This window comes from Elephas maximus, chromosome 2 (genome assembly GCF_024166365.1).
Source record: "Elephas maximus indicus isolate mEleMax1 chromosome 2, mEleMax1 primary haplotype, whole genome shotgun sequence".
Taxonomy (NCBI): Eukaryota; Metazoa; Chordata; class Mammalia; order Proboscidea; family Elephantidae; genus Elephas; species Elephas maximus.
This window is the reverse complement of record NC_064820.1, coordinates 229,879,449-229,906,134: the sequence shown is the minus strand read 5'-3', so window position 1 is coordinate 229,906,134 and position 26,686 is coordinate 229,879,449. Positions and strand designations below refer to the sequence as shown.

The window sequence follows — 26,686 nt, the reverse complement described above, 5'->3', positions numbered from 1 at the left end:
TTTGCATGGGAAACTGAGGCAACCCCTCCCCCAGGGATGGGAGGGGCACTCTTCTGTATGGGAACTGCAAGGCCATAGCAGGCCCAAATGGGTCAGGTGCAATCCTCCACCCCTTAGGCACAGAGCACACCAGAAGCTAAGTACATTCTATCAGAGCAGTGCCAGCAAAGAGAACACACTGTGGGATCCTGAGTTGGTAGTCTAAGGAAGGGGGTGAAAAGAGCTGCTGTCTGCAAGGCCCCCTGCCCAGGAATGAAAAGCAGAAGAGGGTCTGGCACACTACTTCCCGGAGGCTCCACATCTATTTTTTATCATTGTGCTTTAGTTTCTCATTAAATAATACACATATTGTTTTGTGACCTTGGTCGCCGACGCCACAACACATCGACACTCTCCCTTTCTCGACCTTGGGTTCCCCATTACCAGCTTTCCTGTTCCCCTCCTGCCTTCTCATCCTTGCCCCTGGGCTAGTGTGCCCCTTTAACCTCGTTTTGTTTTATGGGCCGTTCTAATCTTTGGCTGAAGAGTGAGCCTCAAGATTGACTTCATTATTGAGCTGAAAAGGTGTCCGGGGGCCATACTCTCAGGGTTTCTTCAGTCTCTTGTCAGATGAGTAAGTCTGATCTTTTTGTATGTGTGTTGGGGGGGGTTGGAATTTTGTTCTACATTTTTCTCCAGCTCTCTCCAGAACCTGCTATTGTGATCCCTGTCAGAGCAATCGGTGGTGGCAGCCAGGCATCATCTAGTTGTGCTGGACTCAGTCTGATGGAGGCTGTGGTACTTCTGGTCCATTAGTCCTTTGTACTAATCTTTCCTTTGTGTCTTTCATTTTCTTCATTCTCCATTGCTCTAGATGGGTGAGACCAGTGGAGTATCTTAGACGACCACTCGCAAGCTTTTAAGACCCCAGATGCTACTCACCAAAGTGGAAGGTAGAACATTTTCTTTACAAACTACGTTCCCCCAGACCATGGTCCCCACAGCCCTCAGCCCAGTAATTCGATCCCTCAGGGAGTTTGGATGTGTCTATGGAGCTTCCATGACCTTGTCTTGAGGCCCCACATCTTCAGCCATGTCCCGAGTGTGAGGCACGCGCTGAGCAAGGGGCAGACGGAGCTCAGCCAGGCAGCAGGCATTATTCACAGAGCATGTAATGTGTTCATCCTTGGGACCAGATGTCCCAATTTCTCCAAGGCAGCTTCCTCCCTCCATCCCCCAAATGTCCTGGTAAACAGAGGGGCCAAGAGCCCTGGCTTTGCAGTCAAGACTGATGCCACCTCCTGCTCCCTCCACCTGCTGTTCTAAGTGTCGGGCTGTACCCCCTCCCATCATCTCCAACATGGATGCATCTGGTCTGGCACTCCTTGATCTTCTCTGCACCACCTCTCATGGGCAAACCTTGAGCCTGTCATCCCCCTGACTTGCCTAAACATCATGAATTCAAACCCCACATTCTGGCCATCTCCTGTCCTTACAGATTTGCTCCTCAAACACCTTCCGCCCCCAACCTCACTGCCATTCACCCCTACTGGGCCTCCGCTTTCCCCCAGCCACCACCCCTCAGATCATCACCTGGAGCTTAGCGGCTTGGATGAATCACTACAAATTATTTCCCACAGATAACAAAACACCCCTTGTCCCACTGCCCTCCTAGTCCAGCAAAAGCCCAGAGAAGCCCTAACATTTACCTTCTCATCTAGGGCTGCAGGGGAAATGCCCTCAACGGGAGCCTCAAAGGGGACCTTCCCCACTGCCTGGCAGTTTCACCTCATTTCTCCAACCAGCTCATGCCCACTCCTTCTCCTCCCAAACCTCCTACCGACTCCCCTGGGCCTCCTCCAACCCTCCCCGCTCCTTATTCTCCAGGTCATGGGACCCCATAGGGCTTCAACTAGTGTCCATTATGCTCAACAGCAAACCAACCCCTTCCCTTTACCCTTCCCCACACACTTTATTTACAGCCCTCTCCTCCTCTTTGAGGTCCCTGCCTGTGAGGTTTACCCTCCACTACTAACTGAAAGTTTGGCAGTTTTAACCCACCCAGGGGTGCCAAGGAAGAAAGGCCCAGAGATTTGCTTCCAAAAGTCCACAGTCTTGAAAACACCATGGAGCACTTCTACTCTGTAACACGTGAGGTCGCCATGAATCAGAATTGACTCCCCTGCAAAGTGTTGTTTTGTTTCCCTCCTCTTTGAATTTCAAATGAGTAGATCCAACTCTTAACGTCTTCTGACAAGTTCGGCTTCATGGGTCTTCTCCTGCCCAAAGGCATGGGCCGCACTCAAAAGGCCCAGGCTCGGTTTAATGCCCTGCTCTGCTGTCGCCGCCGCCTGGATGTTCTCAATAATTTTTGCACTGACCGCCCCCCACCCCCATCTCCGACTTGTCTCCAGGATAAAAAACACAAACAGCTGACCAGGGACCTTCCCTTGGGCCAGGAACGCAAGAGGCAATCCCAAACGTCACACCGTCATTTTGAAGACTAGGACTCTGGCCCCGTGAGCGACGGCCAACATCCCGCCGTGGGGACAAGTGCCGAGGTCGTCCCGAGGACCCCAGAGTTGCTCTTGGACCTCAAGGTGAAGGATGACAGCCCCTCGACGCTCAGGCCGTCTCCCCCTCCTCCACCTGCCCTCACCGGGACGACCCTCCGCCCATTCCCGCCTTCCCGCCCCGGAACTCCCCCGGACCCCAGTCAGCCCTAACGGCGCGGGCCTGCCGCCGGAAAGACTCAGGACGCATGCGTTAGGCGAGCCTTCCGGCGTTGCCGTGGCTGCAGAGACGCGCACAGCGGGGAGGGGCGGGTGGGCGCTTCCGGGGTGGGGCGGGCTTTTCGGTGTTGCCGTGGCTACAGAGGACGCATTCCGGGGGCGGGCGCACGTTTCCGGGGCGGGGCGCGGATGCCGGAAGTGCGTGGCCGCCCGGGGCAATGGCGGCGCTCGGCGTGGTCTGCCTGCTCGTCGGGGTGGCATCCTGGCCGCCAACCTCGGCCTCGGGTGAAGAGTTCTGGCCTGGCCAGTCGGCTGCCGATATTCTGTCGGGGGCGGCGTCCCGCAGACGGTAAACGTGCCTCCCGCGGCGGCCCGACAGCAGAGGCTGGGCCGGTGGGCGGGGAGCGGGCGGGGGGCGGGCGGCGGTAGGCAGGACCCGGCCGGGCCGGTGGGCGGTGGCGGCGTCCGCGGCCTGTCTCTCCCGCCGCCTGCGCCGCCCCACGGAAGACGCCCGGCCTGCAGTCGCGAGCTAGGGTCGCCCCCCGCTCCCGGGACCCTCGGCGGACGCAGCCTCCCGGAGCCCAGCAGGAGGGGCGGCCGGCCGCTGCCCGGGCTCAGCCTTAAGAGGCAGCACTGGGACCCCCGTTTAGACGTTTGAGCTGGGTTTGCGGAGACCTAGAATCAGCTGTTGGAATGGGCCGGCTCTTGAGGAAGCGCAGCCTTATTTATTTGTAGGGAATCGTTCAGTTTGCCTCCATATGTTGATAGCGGGTTAAGTCTTAGAGATAAAAAGCACATATTAATAACGTTTGGCAGTTACAGATTAAGGACCTGGTGCAAGCAGACCCTGTTTAGGGTGCAGGGATGTAGAGGTGCTGGGGGGTCCCTTCCTCTAGGTGTTCCCAGTCTTAGGGGGCTTGAGGGGTAAACCAGGGATTACGGAATAGCTGTCATCTGTAGGTTTTTCTGTAGTCAGGGAAGCCTGTGAGGGAGGAGTGACGTTAATAGTAACTGTCTTAGTAGAAACGGGAGGGCTCGTGGTTGCGTGCTTTTTAGAGGGGCGTCTTGCTTTGGGTAGGGCAGCAGCTCTTAAATTCTCTCCAGGGACTCCTGGGCCTTCAGAAACATATCTGTAATGCTACTAGTACCAGTCGCTATGGAGTCGATTCAGTGGCAGATTTTTCAGAAGCCAGTCAGTAGGCTTTTCTTCTGAGTTTGTAGTAATACTAGGACCTTATTTGTGTTTTTCACGCTCATTCCCTCCGGAGTTTACTGTGGAGTTTTTCTAGATAATCCGTGATATGGCAGCAGATTGAGTGCAGAAGCAAGTAGGAGAACCCGGCTGTGACCAGACCTTACAAAAATTGGCAAAATGAAAAACATTGCCACACTTCTAATCATCCTGAAAAGCATAGTCCTTTCTCGTGAAAACGTTATTTATGTTAGCATGTGATAGTTTTATCACTGTTTTTTAAATGAACTAAATGGTTTTTTAAAACTCTGGTTTTAATTTGTAATGTAGGAGTGATCAGTGAATTTAACCCACATAAACAAAAGCTTAGTGGGTGTCCTCAATAATTAAGAGTGTAAAAGGAGTCTTTGGCTCAAAAAAAAAAAAGTTTTTTTTTAATTGTACTTTAGGTGAAGGATTACAGAACAAACTAGCTTCTCTTCAAACTGTTAGTACACACATTGTTGTATGACATTGGTTGACAACCCCACGACATGTCAACACTCTCCCTTCTCAACCCTGGGCTCCCTCTTACCAGCTGCCCTGTTCTTTCCTGCCTTCCAGTTCCCACCCCAGGGCTGGTGCACCCTTTTAGTCTTGTTTTGTTCCATGGGCCTGTTTAATCTTTGGCTGAAGGGTGAACCTCAAGAGTGACCTCATTACTGAGCTGAAAGGATGTCCAGGGGGGTCACACTCTGAGGGTTTCTCCAGTCTCTGTCAGGCCAGCACGTCTGGTCTTTCTTTTTGAGTTAGCATTTAGTTCTACATTTTTTTCCAGCTCTGTCTGGGACCCTCTATTGTGATCCCTGGCAGTGGCTCAATTTTGAGAGTTATTGGAGTACAGATTTGGACTAAATGATTCTAAGCATCTAGTCCACCGAGGTTCTGTTTGTCTTAGTGTTGAATTGTTGCAAACTGTTAAATGGATGCCCAGGAGTCTGCGGCTCCTACTCATGTGGAAACGGGTGGGCAACTGCCTCCACTTCAGAAATCAGAAGCTACTAAAAGCGTCTGAAGTATGAGCGACAGGCTGTGCAGCATGAGCAGGTCCTGCTCTCCTGCACAGAGACCTCACCCTTGAAGAACCGTTATCCTCACTCCCTGCTCAGGTACCTTCTGTACGACGTCAACCCCCCAGAAGGCTTCAACCTCCGAAGGGATGTCTACATCCGCATCGCCTCCCTGCTGAAGACTCTGCTGAAGACGGAGGAGTGGGTCCTTGTCCTGCCCCCGTGGGGCCGCCTCTACCACTGGCAGAGTCCTGACATCCACCAGGTCCGCATCCCCTGGGCTGAGTTTTTCGATCTTCCAAGTCTCAATAAGAACATCCCTGTTATCGAGTACGAGCAGTTCATTGCAGGTAAGGGTTGCAGCAAGCTTGGGGCCAGCAGTTACTCTGCCCTGGGGTAGATGTCAGGCCAAGCCTACATCTGTGACCAAGCAGGCCGAGCCTGGCTGGAGCCCGTGTCCCAGCCACGCCCTCCCGTCCGGCGTGCTGAAGTGCACGCTCTTTGAGAAGCAGCTTCCATTCCTTCCCCCGCCGGAGCTCTTTACGTTGTGATCCTGGGAAATAGATCTGAAGTCGGCGAGCTAGGTGCTCTCATCTCCAAAACACGCGACAGCCGGGTAGGTAGAGGAGGTGTGATTACAACTGTGGAAGAGTGCTAAGGGTGCAGCGGCCGCCTGGTGGGCCGTGTAGGGGCAGCACCTGGCTCTCCAGGCAGAAGGGCCGTGGTTTCTGAAGGACCATTGCTGACACAGGCTGCGTGGCTGTGGTTGACTGTGTGATGTCTTACTGCGGTGCTGGTGAAGACGTTTAGGAAGGCAGACCTCGTATAATTTAATCTTGTTCAGTCTTTCTGTTTTAATTTTTTTGAAGGAGAGGAAGACTTCCCTAAAGCTATTTAAGGCTTACCATTGCTTTGTCTGCAGGACGTAGACAAGTGGTGCTTTTTCCCAGCGACATTTGAGAGGCCTTGAAGAAGGGGAGTCCCTGGGTGGTGGAAATGATTAAGCACTTGGCTGCTAACCGAAAGGTTGGAGGTTTGAGTCCACCCAGAGGTGCCTCAGAAGAAAGGCCTAGCGGTCTGCTTCTGAAAAATCTGCCACCGAAAGCCCAGCGGAGCAGAGTCCTACCCTGACACACAAGGGGCAACCGGTGAAAAGAATGAGCCCAAGTTCCTAAGCAGGCCGCTACTTGGTGGCACGTACCGAGCTCCCACAGTACGGCGACCTGGAAGTCCAGCCAGCTCTGCCTCCTTGCCTTTTCTCTCTCTGTGCCACTTACATTTCGTCACTTTGAATTGTTTTCATGTCAGAGTAAATCTCCTGGTGAGCTCTGTGGGCAAGGGCTGACCGAGGGAGCATCATTTGTGTTGAAGAAGCAGAGTCTGAATGTGCAAAGCACACTCTCGTTGTGCGTGCTTCCCTGACTTCCTTTTTAACTGTGCTTGTGAGAATGAGAGCTGTGGCTGGGCGTTAGTTTCAGGGAAGGCCCCCTGAGCGTCACGGGGCTAGGGAGGCATCACAGGGAGGCAAGAACAAGCCCGGGAGAGAAGCGGTCCTGGCCGAGGCCTGACCGAGGCCTGAGGAGGGAGCACCCTGTGGCCCCAGGAGGAGTGGGAGGCAGCAGGGGAGGGGGAGGACAGCGGGCGGGGCCCGTGGATGGCTGTGAGCACTGGGCTGTGCTCGTAGGGAAATGGGGGGCAGTACAAGAGAGGATGGGGCTGGGGACAGGCTTGGGAAGAGGAGGAGCCCAGGAGCGGCCAGGGCATTGAGGTGCAGCTCAAGGAGGAGGCCAGAGGACTCAACCAGCTCCACCCCCCAGGGGTCCCCACCAACCCTTTTGGGGGTGCTATGCCTTAATGGCATTTATTTTGTCCTATTTATGCATTTATAAGCTTCGTCCAGTCCTTCTTGGGAGTAAGGTGGGTTAAATGAATTATTGAAGGTCATGTCTGCACCAGTGCCAGCTCGGGACGTGCCATGAATGTGCTCTGTGACTCCTACTGCCCTATCGAGCTTTTCCTGGTCTCTTTCAGAGTCTGGCGGGCCCTTTATTGACCAGGTCTACGTCCTGCAGGGTTACGCGGAGGGTTGGAAAGAAGGAACCTGGGAGGAGAAGGTCGACGAGCGGCCCTGCCTCGACCAGCTCCTCTATTCCCAGGACAAGCATGAGTACTACAGGTAATGCAGCCGCAGCAGGACAGGTGTGCTGGGCTCGTGGGCATCTCTGGTCTCTCAGCAACACGAGGCCACTTCCTGCGGTTCCCAGGTGTCTGCGCATTTTATACATTTACATCACGACACAGTGTTTTGGAGTCTTGAGTCCTCACAAGCGCTGCTGACCACCCTGGCAAGAGTACACACCATGGGGCCCCCGACCAGCCCTGCCCTGAGTTCTCGGCAAGATACCTTCTTTCATCCTCACAACCTACAGATGAGGAGTCCGAAGCTCCTTTAAAAAATAAAACCCAATTAAGAGCAGTCCACTTTTCCCCACCTTTTTAAAGGCATTTGAACACGGCTGCAGAAATGGCGGCCTTGTCAGCCCAAACACCAGTGGGCACCTAAGCTCTGCTGTCACAGACCCCTGAGGCAGGCTGCCCCTCAGCAGCGTCCGTGTGCGAAGCTATAAACGGTTTGGCTCTGAAACCTGAACGTGGACAAGTTCTGTAGGGGAGTCTGTCGTCTGCAGCTCCACTGGAGCCACAGGGCCCTTCAGGTGTGAAGGCTCCTTCAGGACTGTCCCGTGCTGTTCCTTCTTGGTGTCCTTCCCCAGATTACTGAGAAAAGACCCAGGGTCTCATCATGTCAGATCGGATTCTATGATTTTCCTTTAACGTTTGTGGAGAAACGTGCCTGCCTGTAGTGATTGTCATTACGAGAGAAGCACTTTGTTTTCTCAGGGTCGAGCTGTATGTACATGTAAACCCAGAGTTTCCTTATTGCAGTGTGAAAGCAAACCAAACTGACAGGAAGCATGTGGGCTTGTATTTTCCAGAGGGTGGTTTTGGGGCTATGAAGAGACGAGGGGTTTGAACGTTTCCTGTCTGTCTGTCCAAGGATCGGCATCTGTCATCGCACCAGTTCTTCTGAAGAACACGTCAGCACGGTAAGCTGCCCACTGCGTCTCTGCTTGGCCCACCAGTGCATCAGCACCCTGCCCTGGAGAGTGGGACATCTATGTGATGCCACATGAGGGGGGCTCCTCCCCAGGAGGCACCTGGGGTTGGGGTTTAGGAAGAGGCTGCCCTCATCCTGGCAGGAAAGCCCAGTATGGGGTCCCATTAGGGTGAGATGCTCCGTAGCCCTTAGCGCTCCGTGTGCCATGTACGAAGCCACTGTGCTCACAGGGGCATCTCGGACGGGACTGTGTTGTTCTGAAGTTGTGTTCTTGTATTTCAACAAGACCCCCCCCGCCACAGTGAATTTGATTCATTTTCCTATTTCTGGGTTGGGTGATTATGGAGTATGCCCGTGGTGGGGAGCGCATGGCTGGAACAGGGCAGAGACTGGTGGGGGGCAGGGCTCTGGGGACTTGAAGTCACCAGCCGGGGTGACAGGAGGGTGTCGGGGAGCTAATGCCAGAGCCCCTAGGGGTTGAGTGATGGCAGCAACTCTGGGAGTTAAGTCTGCACACCCAGCTCCTAGGAAGCCAGGATGTCTGTGTGGCCAGCGATCGCTCTGAAAAGCAGCCAGGAGAGTGCCTGTTCTGCTGACCTCTTCCAGAAGCACTGCTGACAGGGCTGGGGTGGGAGCCCTCACAGATCCTGATCCTTCTTTTAGGAGTGGCCTGTGTGAGCGGTAGCTGTGGTGACTTTGTTCACACAGGTCCCGATCTTTATTTGGGAGTGACGAGCTGTGAGCGGTGGCTGTGGTGACTTTGTTCACACAGGTCCTGATCCTTCTTTTGGGAGTAGCATGAGTGAGCATTGGTGGCCTTGGTGACTTTGCATTCGGGAGGGAGAATGAGGACGATCTCTTTGTAGTGCCGCACTCTGTGTGGTTCACCCCTCTCACCACACGGTGGCGGGCGGCCTCAGTGAGACACAGCAGCCGCCTGGAGGGGTGGCCTGAGGGAACCCAGATGTTGTCAGGGGAGTAGAGGGGGATCTGTGTGGCCATCTCCTTCAGGGGGAGTGCTGGTGACACGTTCTTAGTAGAGTTGTGGTGGTGACATGGACCCCGTGGTGGCACACCCTTTCTGTTGTCCACCCTCAGCCTCCCCGCAGCCCCAGTAGGATTGTCAGTCTCAAAGCAGGTGATGACAGATCAGGACCACGCCTCCCTAGACAGCTGAGAGAGATGCCTGGAGGGGTTCTTGAAATGGGGAGGGGGGAGGGATGGGAGGACGAGGCCCAGCGTTCTGAGGGCTCAGCGCAGCTCCACAGCCAGCGGGGGCCTCACCTAGCTGTGTAGACCACCTCTGAATGGAAGGCAGCACTGTTTCCGCCCGTGTCACAGCTGCTGCAGCCAGCTCAAAGGTTCCAGCATGTAGGTCCAGAGACGCCCTCTTGGCTTCCTTTAGCACTCACCACGTTAGAGCAGTGGTCGGGGTGTGGGGTCTTCATAACAAGCACGGCATAAGCCAGTGTGCATTTGTGCTTAGAGAGTCACACCTTCACATCCAGAAGACTAGGAATGCCAGCTGCTGAAGGAAACTCGACTGAAGATCTGGGTGTGGGACCCAGTGTTAATACTGCCATGGAGCAGTTCCTTTCATCAGTGTGTCTGGGCTTCAGAAGCAGACCTGGCTAGGGTTGTTCTTGGTCTGTGGACGTGTAATGCTACCGGTTAGTTTTTCTGACTGGAATTTTGCAAGTTAGAACTGAGCTGGGCATTTCCTGACCCTTATCCCCCTTGTTGCCCGCTGGTGGGGTCTCTGGGCTGTCTTCTCTGGGTAGTTGATTAATTAGATGAGCAGGAGAGGACATTCCAGGCGAACGACTTGCTTCCCCACACCATATGTTCGTGTCGCCAACGTGTTGGGTGTTTGGGAGGCACTGTGTGGACCACTGACTGGTAGAGGAGGACTCTTGGCCTTCCCAGGAGTGACACTGGCACCACGCACCCTGCACCTCTATGAGGAATAGTTTTTGTCTTGATTCATACGTTAGAGGAAACCCACGTGTGTTACATTTCAAGGCGCAGTGTCCAAAGACGCTGCTACCAGCCCAGTTTCCGAAGCAGCCACTGGGTGGTGACGAGGCAACCAGGAAGGCTGGGTGGGGTGCTCTCCACATACCTCGCCCCACAGCTGGGGGAACTCAGGCCACCCTGACAGGCTCATGGTCACATCCGCCTAGTCAGAGCCATGATGAGGAAACTGGCCAGGCCTGTCCCAGCCCCTTCCCTGCCGTCTCTGTTCTCTCCTCCTGGGAACTCAAGCCAGCCAGCGGTTGGTTTGTTCACGTGTTTGCTAATCCCTCCCTCCTGTCTGGTATTCTTAACGGCCCTTTTTCTCAGCCTTCAGACACACATTCATTTGTCAGCTAGCCTTGCTTCTAGATGGAGAAGTTCTAGGGCCACGGTGACCTGCGTCACCCCTGCGGAAGGTCAACCCTCAGGTGGAGCCCTTGCTGCCTGTTTACACTACTGATCTGTGGCATACCTGGTGGTGTGTCAGGGCGATGTCCCAGTCCCTCACCCTGACAAGGAGGGTCAGGTGAGTGTGGCAGGCCCAGACCTTGGGCCTTTCCCGAGAGAACCGCTGGGACCCTGCACGGCTCCTCCCGCCTCCCCCAGCCCTCCGTGCTCAGCTGGGGTCCTTGCCCACCCCCTCCCCCATCACACACAGAGCTTGTGTTGTTGTCTGTCCGTTTTCTTGTTGTGTTTCTGAGTGCCTCTTGGATGATTTCTGCTTTCGGGCACATGAACCTGGCAGTCACATCATCGGGAGCCACAGAAAACAGAGCCCCCGTCCTTGATGGGGAAACCTGGCATGGTGACCATCAGCGTCCAAGTTTATCTGCGACCAGGTCTGCCGCAGCCCCTATACACTTAAGAGACTGAGTTCACTTAAAAAATACCTAATCGCAGTGGAGTCGGCTTCAACTCACGGCAGCCCCCTGTGTGTCAGAGCAGGACTGCGCCCCATAGAGTTTCAGTGGCTGGGTCTTCGGAAGTAGATTGCTAGGCCTTTCTTCTGACACGCATCTGGGTAGACTTGAACCTCCAGCGTTTAACAGACTAGTGTGTTAACCGTTTGTACCACCCAGGGTTTACTTATAGAAACCTTTTAAATCAACTGCTATGACTTGAGGTCTCGGCTGGGGCTCTTGGGGAACACAACCCCTGACCCCAACTCACAGGGGCTCGCATTGGCAGGACTTGGGATCATGAACGGGCTGGGGGAGAGCACAGTCGGTGCAGCTGTTGGGGTGGGCGAGGACCCAGGAAACCCCAAGTCTTGGTGTAGGACCAGCGGCTGGCATCTGGTGCTTCCACTGGAATGAGTCCTTGTATCACACACAGGAGATCCAGACTCATGGGGAGTCTGAGGGGCCCGACCAAGGTGTGGCCACTCCACAGCCGGGGTCAGCCACTCAGCATTCCCACTGAGGTTACACGCACATGGCAGAGGAACACCGCTGGGGTGAATTAGCAGGTGGGGGCAAGGGGCACGGGGTGGGCAAATGTACGGATGCTCACTGCGCCCTGGCAGCTTCCTGCATGACCCCCGCATCCACTCAGCCTGCTCCAGAGGACACCCCCAAGGTCGTGTCCGGTCACCACACCCTCGTCCAAATCCAGCTTCCTCCTGTGACCTCCAGAGCTTCCTCCTGTGACCTCCAGACAGCCTGTACTTCAAAGTAACCCCTGGGAATATAATGAAGAGTAGGAATTACCCTGAATGAGAACAGAAATACGACATAAAACTTGTGGATTACAGCTAAAACCATGCTTGGAGAAAAATGTGACACTTCATGAATATATTTAAAGTGAAGAAATTGTGAAAATGATGAGCCAGGCCTCCGTGGCAGAAGTTAGAAAAGAGGGAACTACAGAATAAACCAGTGGAAATGACAGCAAAGGTAGAAAAAAGTCAATGAAATAAAAACTTAAATAGTAAGGATCAACGGAAGCCACATTGCTTGAAAAGGTGAGTGAAATTGACGAACTTCTAACAAGCAGTCGAGAAGCCACACCCAGGTAGCCACAATTAGCCGGAAAACCAGGGCAGCCACTCCGTGCACTGGGGCAGTTAAACAGGCAAGAAAACAGCATTGCGAACAGTTTTATACCAAGAAGTTTAGAAATGTAGATGAATTGGTTAAAATAAGAAGAGGGAATTGCTGTTAGCTCACGAGACCCAACGTGGTCGCAGGAGAGAGGAACCCTCAGGCTGCTTACACCTGCTGTCAGTGCTGCACGTCATGGCCGACATGGGGCACCTGTATCCAGCTCAGCAGCACGTAGAAGGAGAGCACCGGTGCCCAAGCCCAGCTGCCTCAGAGATGCACGTTTGCATTCACCTTGGAGGTTTAATCAGTGTCATCCGATCACAGCAAGGGAGAGAAGTCAGGTGGCCGTCCCAGACGTGCAGGAGTACAGGGTTGCTCGTCAATCAAGGCTGTGTACCGAGCCGCGGTCAGCATCATCCGTTCTGGTGGGACCCAAACTTATCTCAGATTCCACGCTGTGCTGAAATGGAGCCCTGAGAGAAAAGGGACGTTAGGGAAAAACCGAGGAAATGTGAATACAGTGTGGACTTGACTGATAACGTATCAGTATTGGCTCATGAGTAGTGACAAAGGTACCACGCTAACGTGTGATGTTAGTAACAGGAAACTGGGTGTGAGTATACGGAACTCTCTGCTGTCCTCACGATATTTCTGTAAACCTAAAACTGTTCCAAAATAAATTATTTAAAAATCTACTTTTGGAAATTAATTGTATATCTGTATGAAAAACTTAAGAAACTAAACCAGTTGCCAATGAGTCGATTCCGACTCATAAGCGACCCTATAGGACAGAGTAGAACTGCCCTGTAGAGTTTCTAAGTAGCACCTGGTCTTTGGAAACTCTACGGGGCAGTTCTGCTCTGTCCTGTAGCGTCGCCCTCAGTAGAAATTGACTCGATGGCAACTGGTTAAAATATGAACATTTAGGAAAGGTACTGTTTTACAAGAGTATATCAGATATTTAGGCACAAATCTAATTAAATTCAGAAGGGAAACTTTGAGACTTTAATGAACACCTGACTAAATGGAGTGATGTACCAAGTCCACAGGTTCACTCATAAATTCAGTGCAGCCCTGATCAGATTGCAGCAGGTGTTTCGTATGACACTGAAGAGCTTGATGAGCTGATCCTAAAATGTTCCGTGGCCCTGCAAGAGGGCCCAGACCAGCCACAGCACTCTGGAAAAAGTGTGAGGGCCGAGGATGGACCCTGCCAGATGTTATGTGTAGAAGACTGTAAGGACTGGCAGGAGCAGGGGGACAGAATGGGGCCAGTGACTGGAGGGAGCCATAGAGAGAACCGTGCCCAGAGGGCCCCGTGGTCAAGGAGCCACCTCGCTGGGGAGCAGCGGGGAGAGGACATCCTGGGCAGGTGGGAAAAGGTAAAGCTGGCCCCTCCTCACCACACAAAACCTCACTTCTAGGTGGGCTAAAGACCTCACGTGAAAGGCGAAACCGTTGAGCTTGGGTAGGGCAAGCGTTCTTAAACAGGATACAGACAGCACTAGCCAACAAAGAAAACACTGATAAATGTGATTACATTGACTGTAAGGACTTTTGACCATCAAAAGACACCATAAAAAAATGGAGAAGAAAAGCCAGCGTGGGGAGGAGGGGGAGTATCTGCAGCCTGTGTAACCCAGGAAGGCTGCCCAGGACACAGGAGAAATGCCTACCGGTCGGGGAGCAGAGGGCAAGCGACCTGTGGTGAAACGAGGAGCAGGCACCTGACAGGAGAGAACGCAGTCAGCCGTGACATCGAGGGGACGCCCAAGCCCCTTATCACCAGAGCACCAGCCACAGTCGGAAGGAGGGTCAGCAGGGACACATCCGCACTGCTGACACATACCTGGGAGCTGCTGAGGGGAACGTTTGGCCTCATCCAGTGAGTCAGGTCACCGGCCTGTGACCACCACATCCGGTCCTCCCCGCGCACCTCTGCGCACCCAGACATGCATTCCCCCAGGCATTGCAGTCACCTTCCCAGACTGGAAAAGTCGTACGTCCTGGATCGTAGATGAGATTGATGGATCATTGTACATTCAAACCAAGAAGGGAGCAAACTGCTGCTGCGTCCAGCAGAGATAATTCATACAGATAGGATGAAGAATAAGAAACACAAAATGTAAATATAGTCAGGTCCATTTATATAAAGTTCAGAAACACGCAGAACTGTTGCGGAGGGACCCTTGTGTTGAGGTGGAGCTGTAAGGCGGATTTCCGGGAAGGTCCTGACCGTGGGCACCTGTGGGAGGGCAGGTGTGGGACCAGGTGTAAACTTTACACATTTCTGTATGTGTCATCACACTTTATAGTAAAACCAAAACTGAGTTTTTTCTCTTACTGCCGGCAGAAGGAGGCAGTCACTGTATCCAATTATAGGTGGTCCCTGACTTAAGACGTATTTGAGTGATGACAAAGTGCTGTTACAAGTGTCTTTTTCTTTTTTACATGTAATACTACTACCACATACAGTGTTGCAGTGCGTAATTTGCTGATGTTATCATTCTCAGATGTATGTTGCCAACTCCTAAAGACAAAGATCAGATTTATAAAGATACTGATAATAATAGACAATAATAAAAACCAAAAAAAAAAAAAAAAAAAAGAGGTATTCAACTTAGAACTGATTTATGACTGAGTCATCTGAACAGAACCCCCCTGTAAGTCGAGGACTGCCTCTACTCCCGGAATTTCTACTTCCAGAAATATCCACCTCAAGTCAGTCATTTGTGTGGCATCTCTTTTTAAACACAAATAGGCAGCACACATGCGTGTTCTCAAACAGCGTTTCCCCACTTACCTGGATCTGGGGGGTTATTATCCTTGCACAGAGATTCTCTCATTCTCCTGCAGCCACCTCTTGTACGCACGAGTATAAAGTGGTTTGACTGGGTCCACGTAGACCTTTGGCGGGGTCCAGGTTTTTGCTGTTATAAACAGGCCGCACTTCTGTAGAGAAGCCTCTGCCCAGATGTTGGGGAGTAAAAATGTAGGCCTGCACCCAGAACAGGAGCCGCCGGTCCAGGGCATGCACGGTTTTGTTGGCTTGCCCCACACAGCGACGCAGAGCAGCCCCCACGCCTTGGCAGTGGGGGCACCACAGACTGCTTTAGTCTCTGAATCTGGACATTGAAAGGTGGAAACTCATCTGTTCATTTGTATTTCTTTGATTTCTCTGAAGCACCTGTTCTTTTTTTTTTTTTTTTACCTGTTCTTACCTTGTTATGGATTGAATTGTGTCCCCCAAAAATGTGTGTCAGCTCGGCTAGGCCATGATTCCAGTATTGTGTGGTTGTCCACCATTTTGTGATCTGCTGTGATTTTCTTACGTGTTGTAAATCCTAATCTCTTGTGATGTTAATGAGGCAGGATTAGAGACAGTTATGTTAATGAGGCAGGACTCAATTTACAGGATTAGGTTGTATCTTGAGTCAGTCTCCTGAAATACAAGAGAGAAGCAAGCAGAGAGGAGAGGAACCGCATGCCACCAAGAAAGCAGCGCTGGAAGCGGGTCATGTCCTTTGGACCCAAGATTTCTGTGCCGAGAAGCTCCTAGACCAGGAGAAGATTGACAACAAGGACCTTGCCCCAGAACCCACAGGGAAATGAAGCCTCCACCTGGAGCTGGTGCCCTGAATTCAGACTACTAGCCCACTAGACTGTGAGAGAATAAATTTCTCTTTGTTCAAGCCATCTTCTTGTAGCGTATCCATTATAGCTGTACCAGATGACTAAGACATATCTTCTGCCAGTTTTTTCTCTGCAGAAATTTCTAATTTGTATATAGTCAATTTCTCAGGGTGTTAAAAAGGTTTCTAGTGTTTTACTCCAACCCGCACCTTCCCAGTATTCTTAAAAATTCCTTCACGGTCTGTGTTGATAGTGTCTGTTTTCTACAGTGAACTTTGAGCCATCCGAGATGTATTTTGTGATAGGAGCAAGGGCCGGGCTCTGACTGCCCCCAGAAGCCCCCCACCCCAGCACAGGGTGTGCACAGCATCTTCCTCCCATTTGTCACCACCACATCGCCCAGCCTGAGTGGACGTGGGTCTGTTTCTGGGGTGGCTTCTCTGGTGGTAGACACCTGTTCTTGTCCCTCACTTTGTGGGAGGGAGTCGAGGGTTCACTGGTAAACCTTCAGGCTGAGATGCACAGTCAGAACAAGCAACACCTCTTCCCTATCTCAAGGAGTCCTGGTGGCGCAGTGGTTAAAAGCGCTAGCAGGAAGGTTGGTGGTTCGAACCCACCAGCCGCTCAGCAGGAGAGAGATGCAGCAGTCTGCTTCTGTAAAGGTTTACAGCCTTGGAAGCCCTGTGTGCAGTTCTACTCTGTCCTATAGGGTCGCTGTGAGACAGAGTTGGCTGGGTGGCAGTGGGTCTTCTCTCTCTGACTGTGGTGATGGTTTTCATCAGAACAGATCCTAACTTTCAATGCCTTGTGGTGCCCATGGCTCTGCCCCTTCACCTGGTAGTGAATTAAGTAATAGTGTTATAATATCAAACCATCTTTGCATTCCTGGTATGCACTTTGTTTATCGTGGTGTCTTATTAATTTGCTGTAGGGTTCTGTTAATTTTTTTGTTTTGTGTGTTTTCCTTTTTGGTCATAGTCACAAGTGAGTTTGGCGACACCTGGTTCAGTGTTTAGAATTAATTGGAGATTAAAATTCCACTCTCAGAATCACAGTGTGGAAGGCCAGGCAAGTGCTTTTTAGAGTCTAAGCAATAATTGGTCCAAATGCACCCTGGTGGCCCAGAACAGCTAATACTCTTCTCAAAAGTAGTCCTGGTTATTCCCTGACCCAGGGCTCTCCCACTGTGTGTTCTCTGGAGGGTGTGATACAGTTGTTTTTAAAGTAAATGCCTTATTTTTGTTTTGCTTAAAAATAGGTCTGTCATGTTGGACAGAGCCGAGAACCTGCTCCACGACCACTATGGAGGGAAGGAGTACTGGGATGTGAGTATTTCCTGATGGGCCACTTCTCAGTTCACGTCGTTTGAATTTGTTGGCTTAGTTCTAAAAAATTAAAAACTATCAAAAACTCCTCTTTGCTGACTAAAAACATATGACTCTTAGAAGTAGTGGTTTGAACCACTAGCAGCTTACGGTGAATTTCGATGGCCACGCAGAAGGATGCTGTGGTATCTCCTTTGCCCTGGGCGGGGGGACAGTCCTTGGGCACCCGCAGGCCACCAGGCCTCTACCTGTGTGCACTGGCCCTCACCTGCAGGCCCTGGGTGACAGTGAGTCCCAGTTGTCCCTTTCTTAGCGACTCCTGCAGAGCCAGAACAGAGCACTCTCTGCTTGTCTGTCTTTCACCTTAAGCTGTAGGAATGTTTTCTGCAGTGGGTCCTTAATATCGGACTTGATTTCTGCTTTAATGGGGAAGTGCTAGCTTTGGATGACAGTGCTGCTGTGGTGGCTTCCATGAAAAGATGGAGACAGAGGTCAGGACAAGTGGGGCATTCTCACCCTCACTGTGGCAGTGGTGCCTGCAGGCATTTGGCTTTGGGTGCGGTGTGCAGCGTGGACATCTGGGCTGGAAAGGGGTGCCGTCCTTGCTGCAGCAAGATGCTGTGAAGTTTAGTCTGATTCACTTGGACATGTTATTAGGAAGGATCAGCCCCTGGAGAAGGACATCATGTTTGGTAAGATAGAGGGTCAGCAGAAAAGAGGGAGAGCCTCAATGAGATGGAGTGCAACAATCGGCTCAAACGTAACAACAGTTGTAAGGATGGTGTAAGGCTGGGCAGTGTTCCGTTCTGTTGTGCATAGGGTCGCTATGAGTTGGAACCAGCTCAACAGCACCTAGCAACAACAACATTTGGCAAAAACAGAAGTAATGACTGAGTAAAAGTTAACATTATGAATTGGGGGAAGCCAGGGTGGAAAGATGTGGCCAGAGCGTGTGTCCATCCCCCGTCACCACCAGAGGCCCTGGGTGGAGGTGCCATCCTGACCCCTGTCACTCTCCGGGCACCCTCAGTGCTCAGAAGACATTTCCTTTGAGACACTTCCCCTCCCTTGCAGACTCTTTGCTCAGGCAGCCCCTCTGTCAGTGGCCCAGCTGTCAGGCATGTGGCATCGTTTTTACCTGCCAAGTATAGCATTAAGCTCCTGGCCTGTTTGTGGTAGCTAAGTTTTGGGAAAACAACACAGTATTTTGCTTTCAAGAAAAACAGCTTTGAGCTGTGCACCCTGCACCAAATTCACTGTGAAGGTGGTGAGTGGGGGCCCACTAACCACAGGGTAAGTGACTACCTGTGACAGTTGTGCGCTGCAGCTTGGCACTGTTCCCCACCCTGCGAGGCTGTGGGTCCAGGGAGCAGGAAGAGATGGGTTTCGAGTCCCCTCTGCCAACCACCTAGGGCCCTGGGCAGCTGTCCAACCTCCCACAGGGTCCCAAATGAGACCCCTGCTCTGAGCACATGACCTGTACCGGTAATAGTCCCTGTCGGGGGGCTGTCCACTGCAGGGACGGTGCCTCGGCCACACCTAGCCCCTCTCGAGTGTCTGATCAGTGTCCCTCTGCGGCTGTCAGCATTGTCATTGTTGTCGTCAACACAGTAATGCTGTTACTACTGCGTCATCCCACCACCATCAGCGCGAGGGCAGTGACTCCCTCAGCCCTTGTCCGCGTGGCCCTCGGTGCAGCCGGGTCAGGGCTGCGTCCCTCCCTCAGCCTTTGTCCGCTTGGCCCAGGGTGCAGCCGGGTCAGGGCTGCGTCCCTCCCTCAGCCTTTGTCCGCTTGGCCCAGGGTGCAGCCGGGTCAGGGCTGCGTCCCTCCCTCAGCCTTTGTCCGCGTGGCTCTCGGTGCAGCCGGGTCAGGGCTGCGTCCCTCCCTCAGGCTTTGTCCGCGTGGCCCTCGGTGCAGCCGGGCCAGGGCTGCGTCCCTCCCTCAGGCTTTGTCCGCTTGGCCCAGGGTGCAGCCGGGTCAGGGCTGCGTCCCTCCCTCAGCCTTTGTCCGCGTGGCCCTCGGTGCAGCCGGGTCAGGGCTGCGTCCCTCCCTCAGCCTTTGTCCGCGTGGCCCTCGGTGCAGCCGGGTCAGGGCTGCGTCCCTCCCTCAGCCTTTGTCCGCGTGGCCCTCGGTGCAGCCGGGTCAGGGCTGCGTCCCTCCCTCAGCCTTTGTCCGCGTGGCCCTCGGTGCAGCCGGGTCAGGGCTGTGTCCCTCCCTCAGCTGGAGCTCCTTCCACCCCCCCAAAGGCTGATATGGGATCCAAAAAACCAAACCAAACCCTTGCCATTGAGTCAATTCCAACTCTTAGCAACCCTGTAAGACAAAGTAGAACTGCCCCACAGGGTTTCTGAGGAGCGGCTGGTGGATTTGAACTGCTGACCTCTTGCTTAGCAGCTGAGCATTTAACCGTTGCACCACCAGGGCTCCAGTACCGGGACCCAAACCCAAAACCTGTTGTCGTCAAGTCGATTTTGACTCGTAGCAACCCTGTAGGACAGAGTAGAACTGCCCTGTAGAGTTTCCAAGGAGCACTTGGTAGATGCCAACTGCCGACTTTTTTGTTAGCGGCGGTGGTTCTTAACCACTGCACCACCAGGCTTATAATACTGGGACGGGCTGTTAATAACCTTCCTCTTAGTTGCACTTTGTTAGGATCAGCTAATTATAACTTAATTGTAACCACAAAGGACTTAATCCCATGCACCGATTTTATGGCCCTGCTCACAAGGGGACCGTCCGCTAATACCAGGTGGTTGTCACCGGTGTTTCTGAGTCGCTCTGGTTAGACAGCTTTGCTTCTTACGGCAACCGTGGAGCTGGCAGGAACTGGGGAGCTGGTAGCAGGAGGGCGGGGTGGGGTGGGGAGCAGCACCTCCAGGCCAGTGTGTGGAGCACCTGCTCAGACAGCTGGGGGTGCATCCTGACCCCCCCAGCACGCCCAGCAGCTCTCCTCTCGGCCCCACAGACCCGACGGAGCATGGTGTTCGCCAAGCACCTGCGAGTGGTGGGGGATGAGTTCAGGAGCCGCCACCTCAACTCCAGCGATGAAGCCGACAGGATCCCCTTCGAGGAGGACTGGACCAAGATGAAGGTAGCTGCCCGCCTTTTCTTGAGGGGGAGAGTGTCGATGATCGCTGTGGAGGCCCAGTGACACACCCTTAGTTTAGGAAAGTCAGCAAAGACTGCGTGTGTCACGGGGACACTTCTGTCCCCTCACAGGATGTGGTCCCGAGGGGCGGGGTGAGCCAGAGCCTGAAATGGTGCAAGCCCCGGGCCCCCTACATCCGTGCCCTGGGCCCCAGTCCCCCGGCCTCTGTGGAACCTCAGGGGACTCACTCAGCACAGCTTTCTCTCCAGTAAGATGGGGATTGTGACATGTCCCAGCCAGATTTGTGTTTAGAAGAAAATGAGATGACAAATCTGAAAGTGACCAGTAAAAGGAGGTGGTGGAGTCCCGTTGATGCTCCCCCTCCACGATGTGAACCCTGAAGGAGAGAGAACTGGGCTCACCAGATCACCCCACAGGGCTGCTGCTGCCCTTGTGTTCCAGTGCCATCTCTAGGCTTTTCCTATAATGTGATCTCCACAAATGCGTTTCCTTCTTAAAATTGACGTTATTTTCGGCACTACTGTGGAGTCATTTTAATGATCTCTCTTACTGTTATTTTTAACAGCAAATATTTCATAGCTGTTTGTTCTTCTGTGGGACATTTGGGCTGTTTGCCAATGGAAGGGTGTTTCTCAGGTAGTAATTATTAGGCTATTTGGATAGTCTTCGCTAGGAAAAGGGAAATGTTAGATGGAAGGTTTTTCTTTTACCCAATTTGGTTTTTTTTTTTTTTTTTAAGTTTTCCTTTACTGTTTGTGTTTCACTCGGATAAAAGAGTCTGTGGTAACTCACCATTTTATGGTCTTACAAGGACATCCAGTCCCCCAGATTCCTCCCAGAGGAATCCATTAGATGCAGCCCTGGAGGATGTCAGGTAGAAGTCCCTACATCCCGAAGACCCCCCATCCCAAGGGCCCCCTGTGTCGTGAGGGCCCCTGTGTGCCCAGGAGGCACCTCCTTCTCCCACACTGCCCTGTCCAGCCCAGCTTCTGAGTGGCCCTGCCCATGCCCCATGCTGCTCGCAGATGCTAACACAGAGCCGCTGTGTTCAGCTTCAGCATGTCCCAGTTGTCCTTTGCTAGGTCAAGCTGGGTTCTTCGCTGGGGGGTCCCTACCTGGGCGTTCACCTGAGGAGGAAGGACTTTATCTGGGGGCACAGAGAGGATGTGCCCAGTCTGGAAGGAGCCGTGAAGAAGATCCACAGCCTCATGAAGATCCACAACCTTGCAAAGGTGTTCGTGGCCACCGACGCTGTGAGGAAAGGTACGGAGTTGTGACCCGTGGCTTGTCTCTTTTAGACTCTGCTAGGCACGCATCATAATCCTCTCCTCGCACAGTTCCCGGGAGGGTAGAGCTGAACTTTGTGCTTCTGCTTATTGCTGCCTGGTCCACGGGCTCCGTCCTTGGCTGTCTCTTCGCCTTTCCGGCCCCTTCCTGAAGCACTCACGCGTAGCAGAGTGTGCCTGTCTTTCGTTACAAATGGGTGTTTGTCTGCACCGTGGGTTCCAGCTCATAGGCCTCTTCTGTACTTTACAGAATATGAAGAGCTGAAGAAACTTTTGCCCGAAATGGTGAGGTTCGAGCCCACATGGGAGGAGCTGGAACTCTACAAAGATGGTGGTGTCGCCATCATTGATCAGTGGATCTGCTCCCATGCCAGGTGCTGCCCGTGTCTGCACGTACAGGGAGCATGTGGGCTTGTTTTTCAAAGGTTCTTAATAGCTTGGCTACTTAGTCATCAAACCTAGTACTCATCTGTGTTTCTGCACTCGCTCACAACCCTCCCGTCTGCTGCCTTGTGTGGAGGTGCTCCCTTGGCTGGTCGTCTCGTTTGACTCTCTTGGTATCATTTGCACAGGTGCTCATGGCAGGCTGTCATCATGGCTAATTCCAGAGCCCCTCACCTTTCATCCTGTCTTTCTTTTCCCTCATTGCCCAACCCTGCTGCTGTCTACCCCCACCCTTATAGCTACCTGCCTGTGTCCACTGACTGTCTCCTTGGTTGAGAATGTATCATTGTGTCACTGAAGACTTTATGCAGAGCATCCTGCAAGGTGGGAAGCATCAGGCCATTTTTTTTCACCACTTTTCATGGGATCTTTCACAGGGGAGGTAGAGCTGGGTGGGGGTGAGGCCTAATTCTCTGTATGGGGACCAGGGTTGAGCTCAGGTCAGAGCACGTTGAGCAAAATGGAAAATACAAGTACTATAATTTACTTTCCCTGTGTTTTCAGAATTTCCAGACACACCATCGCTCTGTGTGTGTGTGTGTGTGTGTGTGTGTGTGTGAAACATATGATGTGAATGACACTGTTGTGTGGTTATCATTCTCCTTTTTCTCACTCAGCCCTGTGCGTGAAGCTTTGTCCATGTGGTGCACACTCTAGTTCATTGAATCCACCACCATTCACATATTTGGACCTTTGGTGATGTAGAAACCAGGTTTGCCCCCGACTTTGTACCTCGACCAGGCGTGCTGCAGTGAACATCCTTGTGCATGTCCCTTTACGCACCTCAGAGCAAGCTTCTCTGGGCGTGTAGGCAGGAAAGGGAGAGCTGGGCCCTGGGGCTGTCACATGATCGATTTCATAAAACATTGACAGATGGACTCCAGCACCGTCCACCTGTGAGCCTGTGAGGTCGCCTGTTGCCTCACACCAAAGCCGGTGTTTGGTATTACCCAGCTTCTCTGATTGTTGCCAACTTGGGACAGAAAGTGGGATCTCATTTTAATTTTCATTTCTCAGTCTACTAGTAGGTTTGCACATCTCTTCATTTGCTGGCTGGTCATTCGGGTCTCCTTTCTGAATTAAGTTTATTTTTCATTTAGTAAGAGGTTAAAGGTGTTCATTGAGAGGCACACATCTGATCATTTCTTGACCTGCTAAGGGTTAATCCATCTATTACTTTATGTTAATATTTTCTTTGAAGTGTAATATACATACAGAAAAGTGTAGAAATTAAGTGTACAATTCAATAGATTTCCACAAAGTGGACAGGCACAATTCTGTAACCGTGGCTGTGTTAATATTAGATAAATATGAACAGGTAAATGAGAGCCCAGTGCAGAAGGACACACCCAGGTACCCAGATGGGGTCAGCTGGTGAGACCACCCACGTGGATACTAAGTGAGGGTTTTCTTCAGATACAAAGCCACTCTGTAACGTGCAACAACGCAAGTGAAGAAGTGTCCTAGAGGGGATCACACTCGAGGGCTGCACGCAGAGTTCATACGAGTGCCAAAGAAGGGGAGAGTCAGAGAGCGAATGGACCTGGGCTTAGTATGCTTTATTTCATGGGCTTAGGCATGATTGACTAAAGCAAGCAGTGGGAAACCGGGAGTCTGGGGGCGTGAATTAGCAGGGAGGAGAGGGGGTCCTTATCTAGATTCACAGATGCAGTGTCAGTGGGGATAGGGAGAGCTGGCAGGGAGGAACATGTGGAGTTGATTAGGAAGGCAAGCAGTCCTGCTGTTGAGAAATAAGTAATGTTTAATCAGAGGCTGGAAGAAAAAAGATGGTGAGGCATCAAAAAATGGAGTTTGGGCTTCTTATCACAGCAACCAAATCAAGAAACAGACCAGTCCCAGCGTTTATCGTGTGTCCAGCATGTAATAAAAAAATGCCTGGGCATGTGAAGAGACATGAAATGTGACTGATAGTTAAGAGGGGAAAAAATCATATAAGCAGACCCTTCACACTAGATGATCCAAGTATTAGAGTTAGCAAATAAGGGCTTTAAAATAACAGTGGTTAATATGTTAAAAGGAAATAAGAATAAAGATACAGAACTTCAGCAGAGATAGACGGAATCAAATTGACATACATACAGTATCTGGAATTAAGAACTTTTTGGAGATGACATGGTTGGTGAACTGCAAGACTATCCAATTGAAAATCTCCACACTGAAGCACAAAGATTTTTTTAAAAGGGTGGAAAAACAGAAGAGAGCATAGAAGATAAGTGAGACACGGTCTAACAATCTAATGTGTGTAATTGAGATCTCAGAAGGAAAAGATAAAACAATTGAGGAGGAAACAATAGATGAAGAGATACTGTCCAAGAACTGCCCAAAATGATGAAAGACATCAACTCCTAGACACGGTCCTACAAGCAGCCAGCACTGCCCTCCTGAAGGGAGTATGTCTGTTTTCTTCTGGCTGCTTTTAACAGTTTCTCCTAGTTTTTGTTTTTTAAACAGTTTAATGTGTGCACTTACCCTGCTTGAGGTCTGCTTAGCTTCTTGAACCTCTTCACGTGTCTGATCATTTTTGTTGGATGCTGAGCATTGTGTGAAAACAACCATGGAGGCCCCATGGGGGGAGGGGGCGGCCACAGCGAGCACCCTGTCAGAGGGAATGTCCCTCAGGATTACAGGGACAGTGACTACACAAGTATCTGGAGTTGTATGTGTGATTTGCTGGTTCCGTGTGACTCTGCTCACCCTCTTACGTTACTCTGCAGGTTTTTTATCGGCACCTCAGTCTCAACATTTTCCTTTCGGATTCATGAGGAAAGAGAAATCCTGGGGTTTGACCCCAAGACAACATACAACAGATTCTGTGGGGACCAAGAGAAAGCATGTGAGCAGCCCACCCACTGGGAGATCGTGTACTGAAGTGGCACCTCATCCTCCCTGGGCCCGCGGTGTGCTACCTCTGGATACACCCTTCATCACTGTGAGGGGTTGCTCTGTGTGCCCAGCCAGCGGGGAGTGGGGGCAGACTGACAGTCTGTCACAGGGTCTCAGGCCCGGGGGAGGCTGCGCTCAGAGCAGCGCGTGGTGGAACCTGGAGGTGTGGTGTGTGCAGTGGCCGTGGCTGGGTCTCACCTGGCAGTGTCTGCTGGCAGAAAGCATTGCTGTGTTCCGGGGACTCGGGTCGTGTGTCTAGTCAGGGTCTGTGAAGCAGCACTTAAGCTGTGATGATGAGAAAATACAGAGAGTATTTATGGTAGCCTCAGTTTTAGTGAGCTGTCCGACTGCCCCATTTCCTCCTTATTCTGAGTGAGTCGCAGATGATGCTGGGGGGCCCAGGTGAGTGCTCTGCCATCCTGGCTGTGACATGACACACGTGTTCTTTGGGTCTGTACGAGGATGATTTTAAATTTCTACAGTGACAACCAAAGAATCTCCTTCACTCCTACCCTCACTCTTCCTCCCAGCATGGCCCACGTGTGATTTCTGTTTCCTTGTGGGAGGCAAAGTCAGGCCGGGTGGAGGCTCTGAGGGGCCCTGGAAAGTGGGGAGCATGCACTCTCCTCTCCCCAGATGCTGGGAGTGCTGGAATGTTCCACAACAGTCTTCAGGGGGAGGGGCACCTCGCGAGTTGTCTTCAGGGTGCCAGCTGCTCCGTGTGCTCACGCCTACTCCATGGCTTCTCTCATGGCTGTAGCCTCCTGTTACTTGCACACACCCACCTTTGCACAGCCACAGAAGCGCTGTAAGAGCACAGCAGTGGGTGCAGGGGCCACCAGAAACCTGTGTCACTGCTGAAAAGAGTGAGCAGCAGCACCCACCAGCTTCAAGGGGGCATCTCAGATAAACTGCCTGCCAGTCAGGGCTCCATTCCACATGTGAAGACGCCCTTTCCAGGTGCTTCAGTGCTGCCGCCGTGAGGAGCATTTTTGCCAAAGAGGAGCAAGCACCCTGACGCAGACTCGACCATGTGGACATGTGCTGTCTAGAGGGGTGGCTTGAGTTTTGAGGCTGGGCCCGGATGATGTCGTTGATGGCACCCGTCCCACCGCCTCCAGATGCAATGGCCCTTCCCTTCTTAATCCAGCAGCCCCACCGTCACTTCCCACCAGAATGTGTGTAACTGTCAACCATGCCAGCCAGCACTGGCCTCCCAAGACAGGAAGCCACTTCCATGTCTGCCGGTGGCATCTTGACATGGTCCATCAAGCCCTGGGCCTGACGGGTGACAGACAAGGGATGGCAAGGAGAACCTCCTGGCATCCAGACTCAGTTCTTGGTGGATGGTGAGAGAGAGCAGGGGGTCTGCAGAACCTTCTGGAATCCAGACCCGGTTCTTGGTGGATGGTGAGAGAGAACAGGGAGTCTGCAGAACCTTCTGGAATTCAAATGCTATCCTTGGTTGCCACCTGCAGGCTCTAGGGCCCTGGGTGCAGCGTTTCTTTGCATTTTTCTCCCAAAGCTTTTAAAACATGCCTTTGTCATTACCACTCTGACTTCAGTGTGAGAGTTTGTGGTGTTCCTCACAGCTGTGCAGGGTAAAATGATGAAATATTTATTCTTTTTCCATTTGTACATTCAGATATTATTAATAAAGAAAATTTTCTAGAAAGCTGAAATCCTGTTAGTGGTGCCTTTTTCATGAACTTCTTCAGGCTGAGGGCTGAGCACACATCCTGGCAGCGTAACCACGTGCCTTTGTGTTTATGGAAAGTGAGCTGCCCCATGTGCAGAGTTCAGGCTGCGGCTGGGTGGGGGGCCCTTTCAGGTCTCAGGAGGTGGAGTGAGGGCCA

General features: G+C 52.2%; 1 protein-coding gene across 1 annotated transcript; it reads left to right on the top strand.

Annotated features, from left to right (window-relative positions):
- The first annotated feature begins 2,899 nt into the window (after window positions 1-2,899).
- POFUT2 (protein O-fucosyltransferase 2) lies at window positions 2,900-26,504 on the top strand. Its single transcript, XM_049875046.1, has 9 exons — window positions 2,900-3,060; window positions 5,052-5,302; window positions 6,984-7,128; window positions 7,946-8,056; window positions 17,020-17,086; window positions 20,053-20,178; window positions 21,279-21,459; window positions 21,733-21,856; window positions 24,662-26,504. The coding sequence occupies exons 1-9, from the start codon at window positions 2,930-2,932 to the stop codon at window positions 24,813-24,815; spliced, it is 1,290 nt and encodes a 429-aa protein (XP_049731003.1). The 5' UTR covers window positions 2,900-2,929; the 3' UTR covers window positions 24,816-26,504.
- Window positions 26,505-26,686: the final 182 nt, after the last annotated feature.